The 13,867-nt window shown below is 31.7% G+C and overlaps 2 protein-coding genes across 3 annotated transcripts in view; one reads left to right on the top strand and one right to left on the bottom strand.

Moving 5' to 3' along the window:
• LOC126888482 (uncharacterized) overlaps positions 1-13,867 on the bottom strand; it is a 36,196-nt gene that overhangs the window by 4,072 nt on the left and 18,257 nt on the right. The window lies entirely within an intron of this gene.
• Positions 3,346-7,911, top strand: LOC126888483 (uncharacterized). Of its 2 annotated transcripts, none has more exons than XM_050656818.1 (3): positions 3,346-3,462; positions 3,750-4,017; positions 7,697-7,911. In XM_050656818.1, exons 1-3 carry the CDS (start codon positions 3,448-3,450, stop codon positions 7,894-7,896), a joined length of 483 nt encoding a protein of 160 aa, XP_050512775.1. In that variant the 5' UTR covers positions 3,346-3,447; the 3' UTR covers positions 7,897-7,911. The 2 variants fall into 2 exon arrangements, with proteins under 2 accessions (XP_050512775.1, XP_050512774.1); XM_050656817.1 differs by lacking the exon at positions 7,697-7,911 and adding an exon at positions 4,908-5,231 and having other exon boundaries at positions 3,347-3,462.

Raw genomic sequence — 13,867 nt, 5'->3', positions numbered from 1 at the left:
TAGCTTTTTAATAACTTAGGGAACATGCAGGTTTAATGAAAAATATCAGCAATAATGACCTCCACTGCCCAAAAAGGATTAAAAGCGACCATAAGTCTTGGCTGTCGTAGACTTTCGCAAAGCATTTGATATGATAGACCATTTGATTTGACATCGACTCAAGCTTACGCAGGGGCTGATATATTAAGTGACCACAAACTTCTTTTAGCAGACATGAAGCTTAAATTAAAGAAACTAAAAACAACCACCAAAATACCTAAAAATTAATTTAAGAACACTATAAGAAGCTCTCTTCGAACAGATCAAACAACACATACACAAGGAAGTCCAAAAAGTAGAGAGACAAGAACAACTTAACGTTTCAGAAAAATGGAAAGGGTTAGAAGAGATGCTCAGGAATGTCATAGAACAACAATAAAGATATGGAAATTTGAGTGAAGAAAGAGGACCAAAACAAAAAGGTGATGGTTTGAAAATTACCATTCTATTGTTTATATCTTCGCCGTACATGCCGGTCAACTCTGACCCTGTCATGTTCTTTTCAATACCGTTTTCATAATTTAATTTAAATTAATATTTGCCGAGATATTCTATTTGTTTATAAGCCAAAAAATTGTTTATAATTTTGAAATATTCCTGAGACTGCTTTAATAATCCAATTTCAATTTAGTAAAGTACATTCGATAGGTATAGTGTCTGTTTATACAAAAATCATAGTTATTCTTATGCATCGTAATTATTGTAATTATTATAGCGCCCGTAAATTTTTAATTAACAATTTAATTGTTGCTAAACTGTTCATTCAATTTCCATCGGCTTCTGGAAATATAATCTACACTAAAAAAGCTTTTATATCACCGAGTTATTTAGACCATTAAGGATCTGTTTTTAGGTGGATGTGAGAGGTGGCATTCAGATTTTTGCGGATAAAGTTAGGTGATAACTTCGTTAATAATAATTGCTCAAATATGCTCCTTCTCAAATATGCCCGGAACATTAATAAAAAAAATAAAATATTTAAAAATTTCAAAAAATTTCGTTTTTTTTCTACTTTTTTGCGTATAACTTTAAAACGATACACTTTGGAACAAAGTCGTATAAGAATAAAACAAAGATAATTAAATTTTCTATCAGATTCGATTGGTTAAAAATATCTTAATTTATCACCCTTGCTGCAAAATAGCAATAAATATAAAATAAGGGGCAAAACAAGCCTGTTTTTATTCAATGATTTTCCATCACTTAGGTTACACTTGGAACCTTCCTAATTCGCTTAGAAAATTTTTGTAATGTGCTAAAATCGTACACCAAATTTAATTAAAATTGACTTACTAGATTTTGAATAATAATTTTGCAATCTAAACTTTTTTTAAAAAATTAAAATTTTTAAAATCTTGCACAACAAAAACTAGAGCATACAAAGATTTTTCAATTTTTTTACATATAAAGAAGCACTCCATCTATCTAATGCACTTTACAGAATTGAAATCGGATTATTTAAGCAGCCTCAGCAATGTTTTAAAATTATAAACAATTTTTTGGCTTATAACAAATTAGTCCTGTGGCCAGGAGGGGGTGCTACGGTCTTCTTTATTTAGATGGACTTACCCAAGATTTTTATGTATTTTTTGATCCGTAGAACACGATTTTTTTGGTTAACAGTTGATCCGGATGTCGATAAGATTGTTATAAACAAAGAACTTGAGCAATTACCTAACATCGATTTTTCGCAAAACAAAACATTTTTTTGTATTTCTTGGGTAATTCTAAGCAAAAAATGTTCTTACAAGTTTTTTCGTAGGATGCATAGTTTTCGAGATAAACGCAGTGGAACTTTCAAAAATTCGAAAAATTGCAATTTTTGAACGCGAATAACTTTTGATTAAAAAATAAAATAGCAATTCTGCTGACAGCATTTGAAAGTTTAAGTCAAATTATACCGGTTTTAATTATTTGCTAAAAATTAATTTTTTTAGTATTAAACAAATATACATATTAAAATTAATATTTTTAATAATTAATTAATAAAAATTAATTTTTTTAGTATTATACAAATATACAAATAAACATATATATTAAACAATATATGTATTTGTTTATAAGCCAAAAAATTGTTTATAAGTTTAAAACATTGCTGAGGCCCCTTAAATAATCCGATTTTAATTATGTAAAGTGTATTAGATAGGTAGAGCACCTCTTTATATGTAAAAAAATTAGACAACTTCTAAATGGTCTACTTTTTGTTCAGAAAGATTTTAAAAAATTTGAACTTTTTTAAAAACATTTAGACTGCAAATTTATTATACAAAATCGATTCAGTCGATTTTAATGAAATTTGGTACGCGGTTTAAGTATATTACAAAGAATTTCCTAAGTGAATTACTAAGGTTCTAAGTGCCACCAAAGTGGTTAAAAACATTGAATAACAACAGGCGTATTTTGCCCCCTTATTTTGTATTTATTGCTATATTGCATAAAAGGTAATACGTTAAGACATTTTTGACCAGTCGTATATCATACAAAATTAAATTATCTTTATTTTATTTCTCTACGACTTTGTTCCAAAACGAATCGTTTTAAAGTTATAAGCAAAGAACACAGAAAAAAATCGACGTTTTTCGAAATTTTTAAATATTTTAATTTTTTTATTAATGTTCCGGGCATATTTGAGGAGGAGCATAAGTCAATTATTATTACTGAAGGTGTCACCTAACTTTAGCTGCAAAAATCCGAATGCCACCTTTCACATCCAAAAATAGACGTTTTTTCACAGATCGCTACTGGTCTATATTTAATTATTGATAAATAATTACTTACCTAAAATTTTAGTTGAAAATTAAAGATTTTGTTAGAAAAATCCGCATTTTCCGAGGAAAATTTTTGTCGAATTAAATCGGGAAAAACATGTCTCTATGTAGAATTTAATTACGGTGAATTTTTATTTGAGTATTTTTGAAGTAAAGTTAAACTATTTGGAGTAATAGAGTAAAAATTGAAAAAAACAGGATTTTCGGGCGCCATTTTGTTTATAAAAAAAGTAGTACACTATCTGTGGACTTGCATGCCTATATTATTAATATATAGAATCATAAGATTCGATTCCATCAATCAAATTGCTGGTAAATAACTTTTCCTTGTGTTTTGCTAATTAGCCCAGAGTATTAGTTTCTTTGAAAATGAATCGTGACGCATGGGAAAAGTTAGAGTAAACGAACAATATAAACATTATAAACAAAAAAATTTGTAATAAAGAATTGCACGAGTATACAAGAATGTTGATAAATATATTATCCACGTCCTAAAAAATAGTTGATAGTAAGTATCAAAACAAATATAACCGTTAGAAATTTTTGCGATAAGGTACTGATAATTAAATGTATTTAAATCCACATCCCAGACCACCCTCTAAAAGTTTTCATTAAGAAAATACTACAGAACAATACAACAATGAATTGCAAATTGGTAAGCACGAAATAAGTCTTCTTTTGTATGTATTTCAATAATTTGCGTCTTTAGATTTTAATAATGTACTCTCTTTAAGATGAACCACAAAATTTATTAAAAGCAATTATAAAACACCAGCCATAATCAGCAACTACAGAAAAGCTGATGATGGCTCATGTTGGGCCGAAATACGTCCAAATATTCCAACCTTATAATTGGTAAATTTTTTGGTACATCTTAGAGAAAGTACATTATTACCTCTAGATCACATTTGCGAATCATGAATACTTCTTTTCCCACTTTAGATTTTAGTTTTCCTGGTGGCTCTCATCGCTACCTCAAACTGTTTCTTCCTTACAGACATAGGAAAAGGAGTTGTAGGATTGGCTGGAAATGTGGTGGAAGGAGCTGGTAATGTGGTATACCAGGGTGGCAAAGCAGTCGTTAATGGAGCTGGACAAACTGTTGGCGCTGCAGGAAACATTGTTGGACAAGCAGGTACTGCAGTGGTTAAGGGAACCGGTGCAGTGGTAAAAGAAACTGGCAAAGTTGCTGAAAAAGTAGTTGACAAAAGTAAGTGCAATTTACAGAATTTTTTAGTTAGATCCAGAAATTCTTATTAATTTGTAAAAGTTTTTAATTTAATATCTAGACAGTTCAGACACTTCCACTATGTCCTTTTCTGTCTTCATTGCTAATGTCTTTGCTGAGCTAAATTGGTGGAAAAATGACAAATTATTATGCCCGTATCTTAAGGTATATAGCCGATTCATTAAACTAAAAAAATATGTTTCGTTATTTTAGTTTTTTGTAGTAACGAACAATACTGTTCGACAAATCTTAGTTTAGTTTTCACTTTGAATGTTCAATGATTTCTCTTAAACTGTCCTCATCTTTCTCTATCCTCTGCAACTCTGAAGCAAAGGATTGGTTTAGAGCTCCGACCTCTTTTGAAATGTGGTCCATGTACCTTGTTGGTACTCTTTACCATCGCCTACAATGTTAGCTTCTCCAAACTCTCTTTATGCAACACATCGTTAAAATAAGCGGTTATTTTTTCGGTCATAATGTTTCGACGCCTACAGGTAACGTGCAGCTTTCTAAGAATAGACTCGTTGTTTCTTCTTACGGTCCAGGATATTGGCAGCATTCGTCGCCAGAAAAATATTTCAAGCGCGTCTTATATTGCGTTTATCAACTTTCTTCAAATAAATGGAGAATACCATTGTTTCTAACAAGCCTTATATTTGTATCCATGGTGATGTTGTAGATTTCCATACTTTGGTGAGCTTTGTCATTGCTTCCTTGGCCATGCCTGACCTTCTTTTTATTTGTTTGGTACATCCTCCGGAATTGATTATGAGGATATACAAATGCAAATCTAAATACACACAAAAAAACTTATTTGCTTTATATATAACATATACTGGATTTTCGATGATTTTCAACTTGAAATTTTCTAGCTGGAAAAGTTTTGACCGGACAAGAAGCGTTGGCCAACCTAAATGTAGACACCAAAGTGAAGATCTTGGGTAATGAAATCGGCATTAAAGGAGGAGTCAAACTTGGAGTTGGAAAGCAACTAGGAGCACATGCTGGCGTGGACGCGAATATTTTGGGACAAAAAGCTAATGTCAATGCTGCTGTACTCAATGCTCATTAAAATCATCGTTAGTATTACTTAGTTATTAGTGCATAATAAGTTCATGTTTTTTGTATTAAATTTGTTTTTTTTACAGAAATGTTAATGTTAATTTTTGTTAAAAAAAATAAAAGTTCAAAATATTTATTTGCATTTTTTAAACTATAATCTGTAATTTAAGATGTGGTGTTGGTGAAAAATGTGGAAAGTATCATGGGCACAATACGTAGCAAAAACAAAAACGTTAAGAAAAATTAAAAAGAAAGAAGAGATATTCAACACTATGAAGGAAAGAAAATTTATCTACTTTGGTCACATACTAAGAAATGGAAGATATGAACTAATGCGATTCGTTACGGAAGAATAAGAACCTACAAGCTGAGAAACTTGCAAACAAAAAATGAGTATATAGAGAAAACGGAAAAACAGTTTGCAAGGATTGAAAAGAGAAGACAAAGTAGAAATGTGGAAGAGAAGTGGATCAGATTTAAGGCAATACTATTAGAAACAGCAGGGCAAGTTTGCGGGTATACCAGAAGAAATAATCATTAAAAGCAGACAAGCTGGTGGAACAACGATATTAAAAAAGAAGTCAGAGAAAAGAAAAGGCTATGGAAGATGTATATACAAAAAAGAAATCAAAAGGCATACGATAAATACAAGGAACAGCGCAACAAAGTTAAAGTAAGGATAAAACAAGAAAAGCAGAATGCCTGGGAAGTATTTGGAAGAACTATGGAATAAAATAGTTCCCAAAATACAAAATTATTTTATAGAGTATTAAAGAATATGAGAAGTAAAACGGAAATTAAACTACAGCAGATAAAAGATAGAAACGAAGATATAATAACTGAGGATGAGCCCATTATAGAAAGGTGGAGAGAATATTTCAAGGAACTTTTAAACAATGAAAATACAATAGCAGAGAATTGCACATAGATAGCAGATGAAACAACTGAAAGAGGACAAGAAGACGTTCACGAAACTAAAATAAAGATGGAAGAAGTTGAAGATGCACTAGAAAAACTAAAAGTTGGCAAAGCAGCAGGGATTGACGGAATAGATGCTGAATTATTGAAATATCTTGGACAACAGGGTAAACAAGAATTACATGACCTACTAAATTTAGCGTGGACAAACAAAAAAATTCCAGAGGATTGGAACATTTCAATAATACTGCCTATACACAAAAAGGGGGACACTAAAGAGTGCAGTAATTAGAGGGTATATCACTTCTCTGATCAGCGTTAAAAATCTGCGAAGTCATTCTAGAAAAGAAACTACGAGAAATAGTTGAGCCTCTACTGGCAGATATACAAAGTGGATTTAGACCATCACACAGCGTACATGATCATAAATATATTCACACTACAGCAAATTACTGAAAAAACACTGTGTAAAAACGATACACTGTACCTGGCGTTTTTAGATATGAAAAAAGCGTTTGACATGGTCAATAGAGAAGGAATATGGCAAAGCCTGATAAACAAGGAAGTAGATGAAGAACTTGTAAGTGTAATAAAAAGTTTGTATGTCAACACAAAAAACCAGGTCAGGACAAGTAACTTAATCTCAGGCGAATTTTCTAACAACGTCGGGATTAGACAAGGTAGAGTGCTGAGCCCACTGTTATTTATTTCTGTTATGGATGAAGTTATTAAAAAGTGTTGGAAAAACCTAAAAAATGCGCTATATGGTATAGAAATTTGCAGCAAATAAAAATTGAAGCCTGTCCATTTGCTGATTACATTGTAATAGTTGCAAGAACTGAAAAGGCTCTCGCAGACAACATAAGAATCTGGGCTAAGAACTAAAAAACTACAACTTAATAATAAATATGCGCAGAAAACTAAAGTAATGACAATAGCCAACAAAGAAGCAACTAAAAATATTGAAATCGAAGGGCAAAAAATCTAGCAAGTAGACCTCTTTAAGTATTTGGGAATAATGTTAAACAACAAAGGTACACAAGAAAATGAAATCGGAAACAGAATAAAATTGGCAACGAGAACTTATTATTCACTATATAAAAATTTCCTAAACAAAAAAGAAATATCGAGAAAAACCAAAACGACAGTATATAAAGCCGTATATATGCCAATTACAATATATGGGGCAGAAAACTGGGTACTTAATGACAGACAAACAAAAAGATTACAAGCTACGGAAATGAGATACTTAAGAAAAGTGGTGGGAGCAAGAAGATTAGACAAAAGAAGAAAGGAAGATATAAGACATGAATTACAGGTAAAATAGCTTAACAAAAACGTTGAAGAAAAGAAGTTAAAATGGGCTGGACACATGATAAGAACAAGTGATGACAGACAAGTGAAAATGACATGGGAGGCCAAAGCAGTGGGTAAAATCACGAGGGGCAGACCAAGGAAAAGCTGGAACACTAGTGTAAACGAAATACTCAAGAAAAGAGGAACATTGTGGCAAGAAGCAAAAGTTTTAGCAGCAGATAGGAAGAAGTGGCGTAAATTAGCAGAGAGTATAATATAAAGGAGGAATCCTCGACACCTAATGGTAAAAGAGGCAATCGATTATGTATGTATGTGTATAACGAATACTTTATTTTCGATGATTTTTCAACTTAAAATTTTCTAGCTGGAAAAGTTTTGACCGGACAAGAAGCGTTGGCCAACCTAAACGTAGACACCAAAGTGAATATCTTGGGTAATGAAATCGGCATTAAAGGAGGAGTCAAACTCGGATTTGGAAAGCAACTAGGAGCACATGCTGATGTGGACGGGAAGATTTTAGGACAAAAAGCTAATGTCAATGCTGCTGTACTCAATGCTCATTAAAATCGTAGTTAGTATTAGTTATTAGTGGTGAAATTTGTTTTTTAAAGGACTGTTGATGTTAATATTTTTAATAAAAATAAAAATTTAAATATTTATTTGCATTTTTTATTCATTATTGAGGATTTAAATAGGAAAATATGACGAAATTTGGAGTGAGGATAATAAGAGCAAGCTTAAAAAAGTAATAAAAGTAAAACACTTAATTTAAGAGTAATTAACATGGGACCACAATTACTAGAAAAAATGTATATAACACAAATACATGGCCAATTATAAGAAACCACAGAAAAAATAATAGAATTTTACAACGGTTTACAAAACGAACTAGATGAAACTAGAGAAAAATTCGACGCACTAATAGTATGGTATAGTTAGACCCAAACCCAGACATCCAAAGTGAGAGTTATCCTTCAACACCAAATTGTTCTATATGGTCCACATAATGTTCAGAAAAAAGTCACACCATTTGGAGCGTAGGAGAAATCTGCAAATTCGTAGTTTTTACGTTTTTCGTCAAGGGGAAGTCGGTAAATTAGTAGTTTTTTACGTTTTTCGTCAATATTTCTAAAACCATGCTTTAGCGTAAGGAATGTTCTATAGAAAAATGTTCTAAATAAAATTTAAAACAAAAAAGATTTTATATATAATTGTTATAAAAAGGAGGGTGAAAAGTGGTGGTTTTCGATACTTTTTATATTTACCGATTTCTCCACCCCTCTCCCCCCCAAACCCGACGCTCAAAATGGTGTGACTTTTTTCTGAACATTATGTGGACCATATAGAACAATTTGGTGTTGGAGGATAACTTTCACTTTGGATGTCTGGGTTTTTGGTATAGTTATATCATAAATATTGCCAAAAAAATATAAAAAGTATCGAAAACCTCGACTTTCACCCTCCGTAACTCTGGAACCGTTGATTTTATAACAATTATGTATAGAACATTTTTTGTTTTAAATTTTTTGTAGAACATTGTTTACGCTAAAGCATAGTTTTAGAAATATTGACGAAAACTTAAAAAACTACTAATTTACCGGCTTCTCTCTCATCTCCCTCCCAAACCGGACGCTCAAAATGGTGTAACTTTTTACTGAACAATATGTGGACCATATAAAACATTTTGGTGTTGAAGGAAAACTTTGACTTTGGATGTTTGGGTTAGGCCCTTTTTTGGACCAGTTATACTATACTACCTCCGTAACTTTGGAACCATTCATTTAAGAAAGATTATGCATAGGGCCTTTTTTATTTCAAACTTAATGTAGAACATTTTTGTATAGAAGGTTGTTCATGCTAAACCGCATAGTTTTAGAAATAATGGCGAAAAACTTAAAAAACTACGAATTTACCGATTTCTCCCCCCTCTCCCCCCAAACCCGACGCTCAAAATGGTGTGACTTTTTTCTGGACATTGTGTGGACCATATAGAACAATTTGGTGTTGAAGGATAACTTTCACTTTGGATGTCTGGGTTATGCCATCTTCTGGATCAACTATACTATACTATAATAATAATATCTGATTGGAACGCTAGAATGATCAAAGATAAAGTGATAGGCTGTACTGAAAAATATTGAAAGGAAACCATAAACAGAAATCAAATAAGGAAGATCGAGTTCTTTAGAAGAAATGATCTAAACATTGAGAACACCTCTTGGAACCAAAGAATAGAAGATCAGTATAGGTTTATAGCAGAAGAAAAAAATACGTAAAGCTTAATAGACTATATATATAGTACATACGAAATAATTAACAAAAGTAATACAAATAATATTAACTTAAGACAGAGAACAGTCGAGGCATGTCGTCGAGTCGGCCTAAACCCACTGAGATTTTTTTGCATAATCACATCCGTGAGACATCCCAGAATAAGGTTCAAGAAGTCGCCTACGTGAAAAGTGGTCCTTTTTTTAATCAAATTGCAAATATCAATATTTTTGGCCCGTACAAATTCTTTTTAGGTTTTTTTGGACCATTCTGGACAAAAAATGTTTCTTGCAATTTTTCTTTAAATTTGATCGTTTTTGAGTTATAAACAATTTAAAATTGAAAAAAAAACGAAAAACTGCGATTTTCAAGGCTTAAATTAGTTAAAAGTTATTATTATGAAAGTCAGAAAGTGACTAAATCAAAGTTTAAAGCCCCCTACAAGATCCTGAAGAAAAATTTGTCATAATTTTATTACTAAGCTGTTATTTTTAAGTAATAATAATGAGCGCCAGCACGTATTAGGCGACCGTCTATGGTGAGTGCGAGAGAGATGCCATTCCGGCAGTCCAATCGGGAATCTTACTCGCACTCACATTTACAGCCGCGTCAATACGGTCTTACGGCTTATTGTTAATAATTCAAAATAACAGCTTAGTAATAAAATAATGACACAAATTTCTAAACGATCATGTAGGGGGACTATAAACTTTGATTAAGTCACTTTCTGACTTTCATTATAATAATTTTTAACCGAGTTATTAAGTATTAAAAATAGCCATTTTTGCGTTTTTCAAATTTTAAATTGCTTATAACTCGAAAACCATCAACTTTAGAGAAAAATTACAGGAGACCTTTTTTATCCAGAATGGTCTAAAAACCCTAAAAAAAATTTGTCCAGACCAAAAATAATAATTTTTGCAATTTGATTAAAAAAAATTGTTAAAAAAAATTGGACCACTTTTCACGTGGGCGACTTCTTGAACCTTATTCTGGGATGTCTCACGGATGTGATTATGCAAAAAAATCTCATGGAAATATTTTTTCCAACGAACCCGCCGTTTTCGCCTTGTCTATTAGATTTTATAGACAATTCAAAGTTTTTGGGGCTAGTAGACAAAAAATGTCGTTTCGTTAATGCTAATGAAACAAAATATTTAGAAGGTTTGTCGTCTTGTAGCAACACCACAGTACCACAGATATAATCTAAAATATATCGCAGTGGTTTGAGGTCAAGCCAGCTGAGACTCAAATTGATTAAAATATCTTAGAGAATCTCTCTTCGGAATCTCATTAAACAAAAAACTCGTTTAAATTCATATCGTGACGAGATTCCTATTCTTATATCTTGAGGATTTCTTAAACTTTCCGAAACGTAATTCAATTTGTATATCTTAGTTTCACTCGGGAAATACTCATTAGTGACTTAAGAAACTTAATCAATGTATTCTATTATTTTCTTGCACAAGAAACAATGCAATTATAAACATTAATTTCGGAAAATTCTCTCCTCTTCCCGACTCTTCTTATACGAAAACGAGAAGAATTTGCCAACCCCTTACATTCGCCAGGTCCGGCTTTGATTGTTTATTATATCGATGATGAATTCAAGCACGTGTGGTCACCTAACCTCAAAAACATAAAATAAATAATTTTTGTGGTGTTCATACAGGTTAATACCAAAGAGCCTTAAATGAGTAATGAAATAGTAGCCTATGAAGAACAGTTACGGAAAAGTGTCATTTAAGATTGCATTTGAAAATTACAGTGTTAAATGTACATCGAATGACATATCTCTTGTACATGAACACCTCACGAGTACTGTACGAAGTCTCGTTATTAAATAAGTGATCGATTTCACCCTTACCTGATGGTAACTTCATATTATACGGTATTATCTAACAATACGCTCAAAACTCTTGTTTTCTATACTTTCACAAATTTTATTAAAAGTTAATATTACTATAGCTGTTTCAGCAGAGTGCCTTTTTCAGGTGATGTGATTTTAGTATCTACACTTTATAAGCTTTGATCGCGCAGTACGTCCTGGGTATACCCAGAGGGAGAACGCCTGCGCATTACAAAATTTGGCGTTCGCGGAGTCCAAATCTTTCCCTCTGAACACCCTCCGGATTTTTAATTCGGTGTTCGCGCAATACAGAAAAAAGATCCTGATCATGTCCGGGATACGCTCTCGACGTTCGAGGATTTTGTTTCGGATTTTAAGTTCGCACAGGCGCACAAAATATTTGGGAAGAATTTCTTGACATTCTGTTCTTACTCCTTCCAATTCTTAACCTAAAATATTGTTTTGTTAAACAACTTGTAAATGTAGATTCTGGTTTTTAAAGTTTTGAAATTATGTAAAGTGTTGTGTCATTTAAGTATTCTTCAAACAAATTTTAATATTTTTTATATTAAAGCTTTTTTAGTTGTTTTTGTCAATGTTTTCCATTTCGAATGTTTATAAATAAGTAGGTACCTTTTCTAATATTATTTTCATTCGATATTCATGATTATCTATTACGGTAGTATGTATTACAATAAATTGTACTATGTTTTTACTTCATTTCTTCTATCTAAATGAGCTTATAAATACCTACATATTCTTGTGGTTTATTTTTCAGTTTAATTTATTAGTTAAATTAGTCTCTTATTGAATATAATGAAACATAAACAATACATCAAACTTATTTTGAAACTATTTCTTGTGTCTTGTTATATTTCATTATTTTTGTGGTGTAATAAACCACAACACAATGCCACAACCCATCAAATTCAATACATAGATATCAAAATTGGAAATGATTGTTTTACTAAATTATTCCTTTCTTCAGATAATGTTCAACCCCCAGGAAGTTAAAGGTAATTTTTATATCTATATATCAACAATCTTTTACTCTCTACAAAAATGTAAGCTGGATTTCCGAGTGGAAATAACCACATAATATTGTGGAAATAATAAAGAAAGACTCTAATCAAATTTCTACCTTCTAAGAAAGGCATTGAATTATTGAATAGAAAGTTAATCCTTTGCCTGTTGCTTTTATTCTCTTTTCTCTTTCTCTTTGTTGACATAAAAATTTGTTGCATTTGCATTTTTTTGACATTTATTTCGAAATAAGAAAGAGACAACAAAATGCTTCCTTCTCTAACCTTAATGTATGCAACCCGTCATTACATTGCGAATCCGAAAATTGTTCGCGGAGCGAAAAATCCTGAGCATGTCCAGGATAAGTTTACGTTGACGCCTGCGCATTGGAAACTAATCCTGAACTTACTCTGGGTATGCTTGATTTGTACTGCGCGAACACTACTATAGTCTTTAACTAAATGTTGATGAGTGGGGAGCCGTTTGTTTCAAGTTGGTCATTCAGAATAATATCTGTATTTTTTATTTATTAATTTCCAAAGGTTGTAATAAGAATAGTTTAAGGCCTTTATTTTGAATATTAAGAATTAGAAATTGTTCATTAAAAGAATAATAGGATCTAGGTGAACTGCGTACGTAGAATGTGTTTTTTATTATTGAAAGCCTTTTATGTTTGGTTATACGTTCGTTAAAGTTTCCACCAGTTTGATCTATGTAAGTTTTAGGGCAGTCAACACGTGCATGTTTGTATACTTCTCTATGTAAGTGACTTTTCTTTTGGCTCTTGTTATTCTTTACAACAACTTAAGCAATTATATGACGATATAATTCTAAATGAAGAACTTGAATCAAACAGTTCCCCACTCCTCAACGTATTCAGTTACAGAATATAAAGTGTAGATGCATAGTAAAAACTTGAAAAGGGAACTCCGCCAAAATAGCTGTAGTGGCATTCTTACGTAAAAAATTTTCCCTAAGTATTGAAAACAATAGTTTTCACAGTTTTGATATGATCAACTATGACCGAAGTTGAAGAAGTAAATATTTATAGACTTTTGAAACAAAAAAAAAACAAAGAACTATTACAGAAGGCGCCGCAAGCGTTAACAGGAGGAATATTCTCTAAAAATGGACATATAAAACAAACAATTATTCGAATAAAAATGCATTTGTTTTATTTTCAAAATAAAATAACAACTTTGGACAAAATTTGCCAAATACAAAAAAAAACTTGTGAAAAATTGGTCTGCGAAAAAAATAAATACGTAGAAACGCAAAAAATAAATAAAACAGTAGTGGATGGCCAATGATACACTTCATCTTATAGATAAAAAAACTACTATTAGAAATAAATGCTATAACGATCGGATGGACAAGAGGTCATGAAGGCTG

This window comes from Diabrotica virgifera, chromosome 7 (assembly GCF_917563875.1).
Source record: "Diabrotica virgifera virgifera chromosome 7, PGI_DIABVI_V3a".
NCBI lineage: Eukaryota > Metazoa > Arthropoda > Insecta > Coleoptera > Chrysomelidae > Diabrotica > Diabrotica virgifera.
Note: the sequence above shows the minus strand (reverse complement) of the source record. Positions and strands in the feature narration are given on the sequence as shown.

Coding starts and splice junctions, on each gene's coding strand:
- LOC126888483 (XM_050656818.1), top strand. Junction 4,018..7,696: donor TGAAAAAGTAGTTGACAAAA/GTAAGTGCAATT, acceptor AAAATTTTCTAG/CTGGAAAAGTTTTGACCGGA.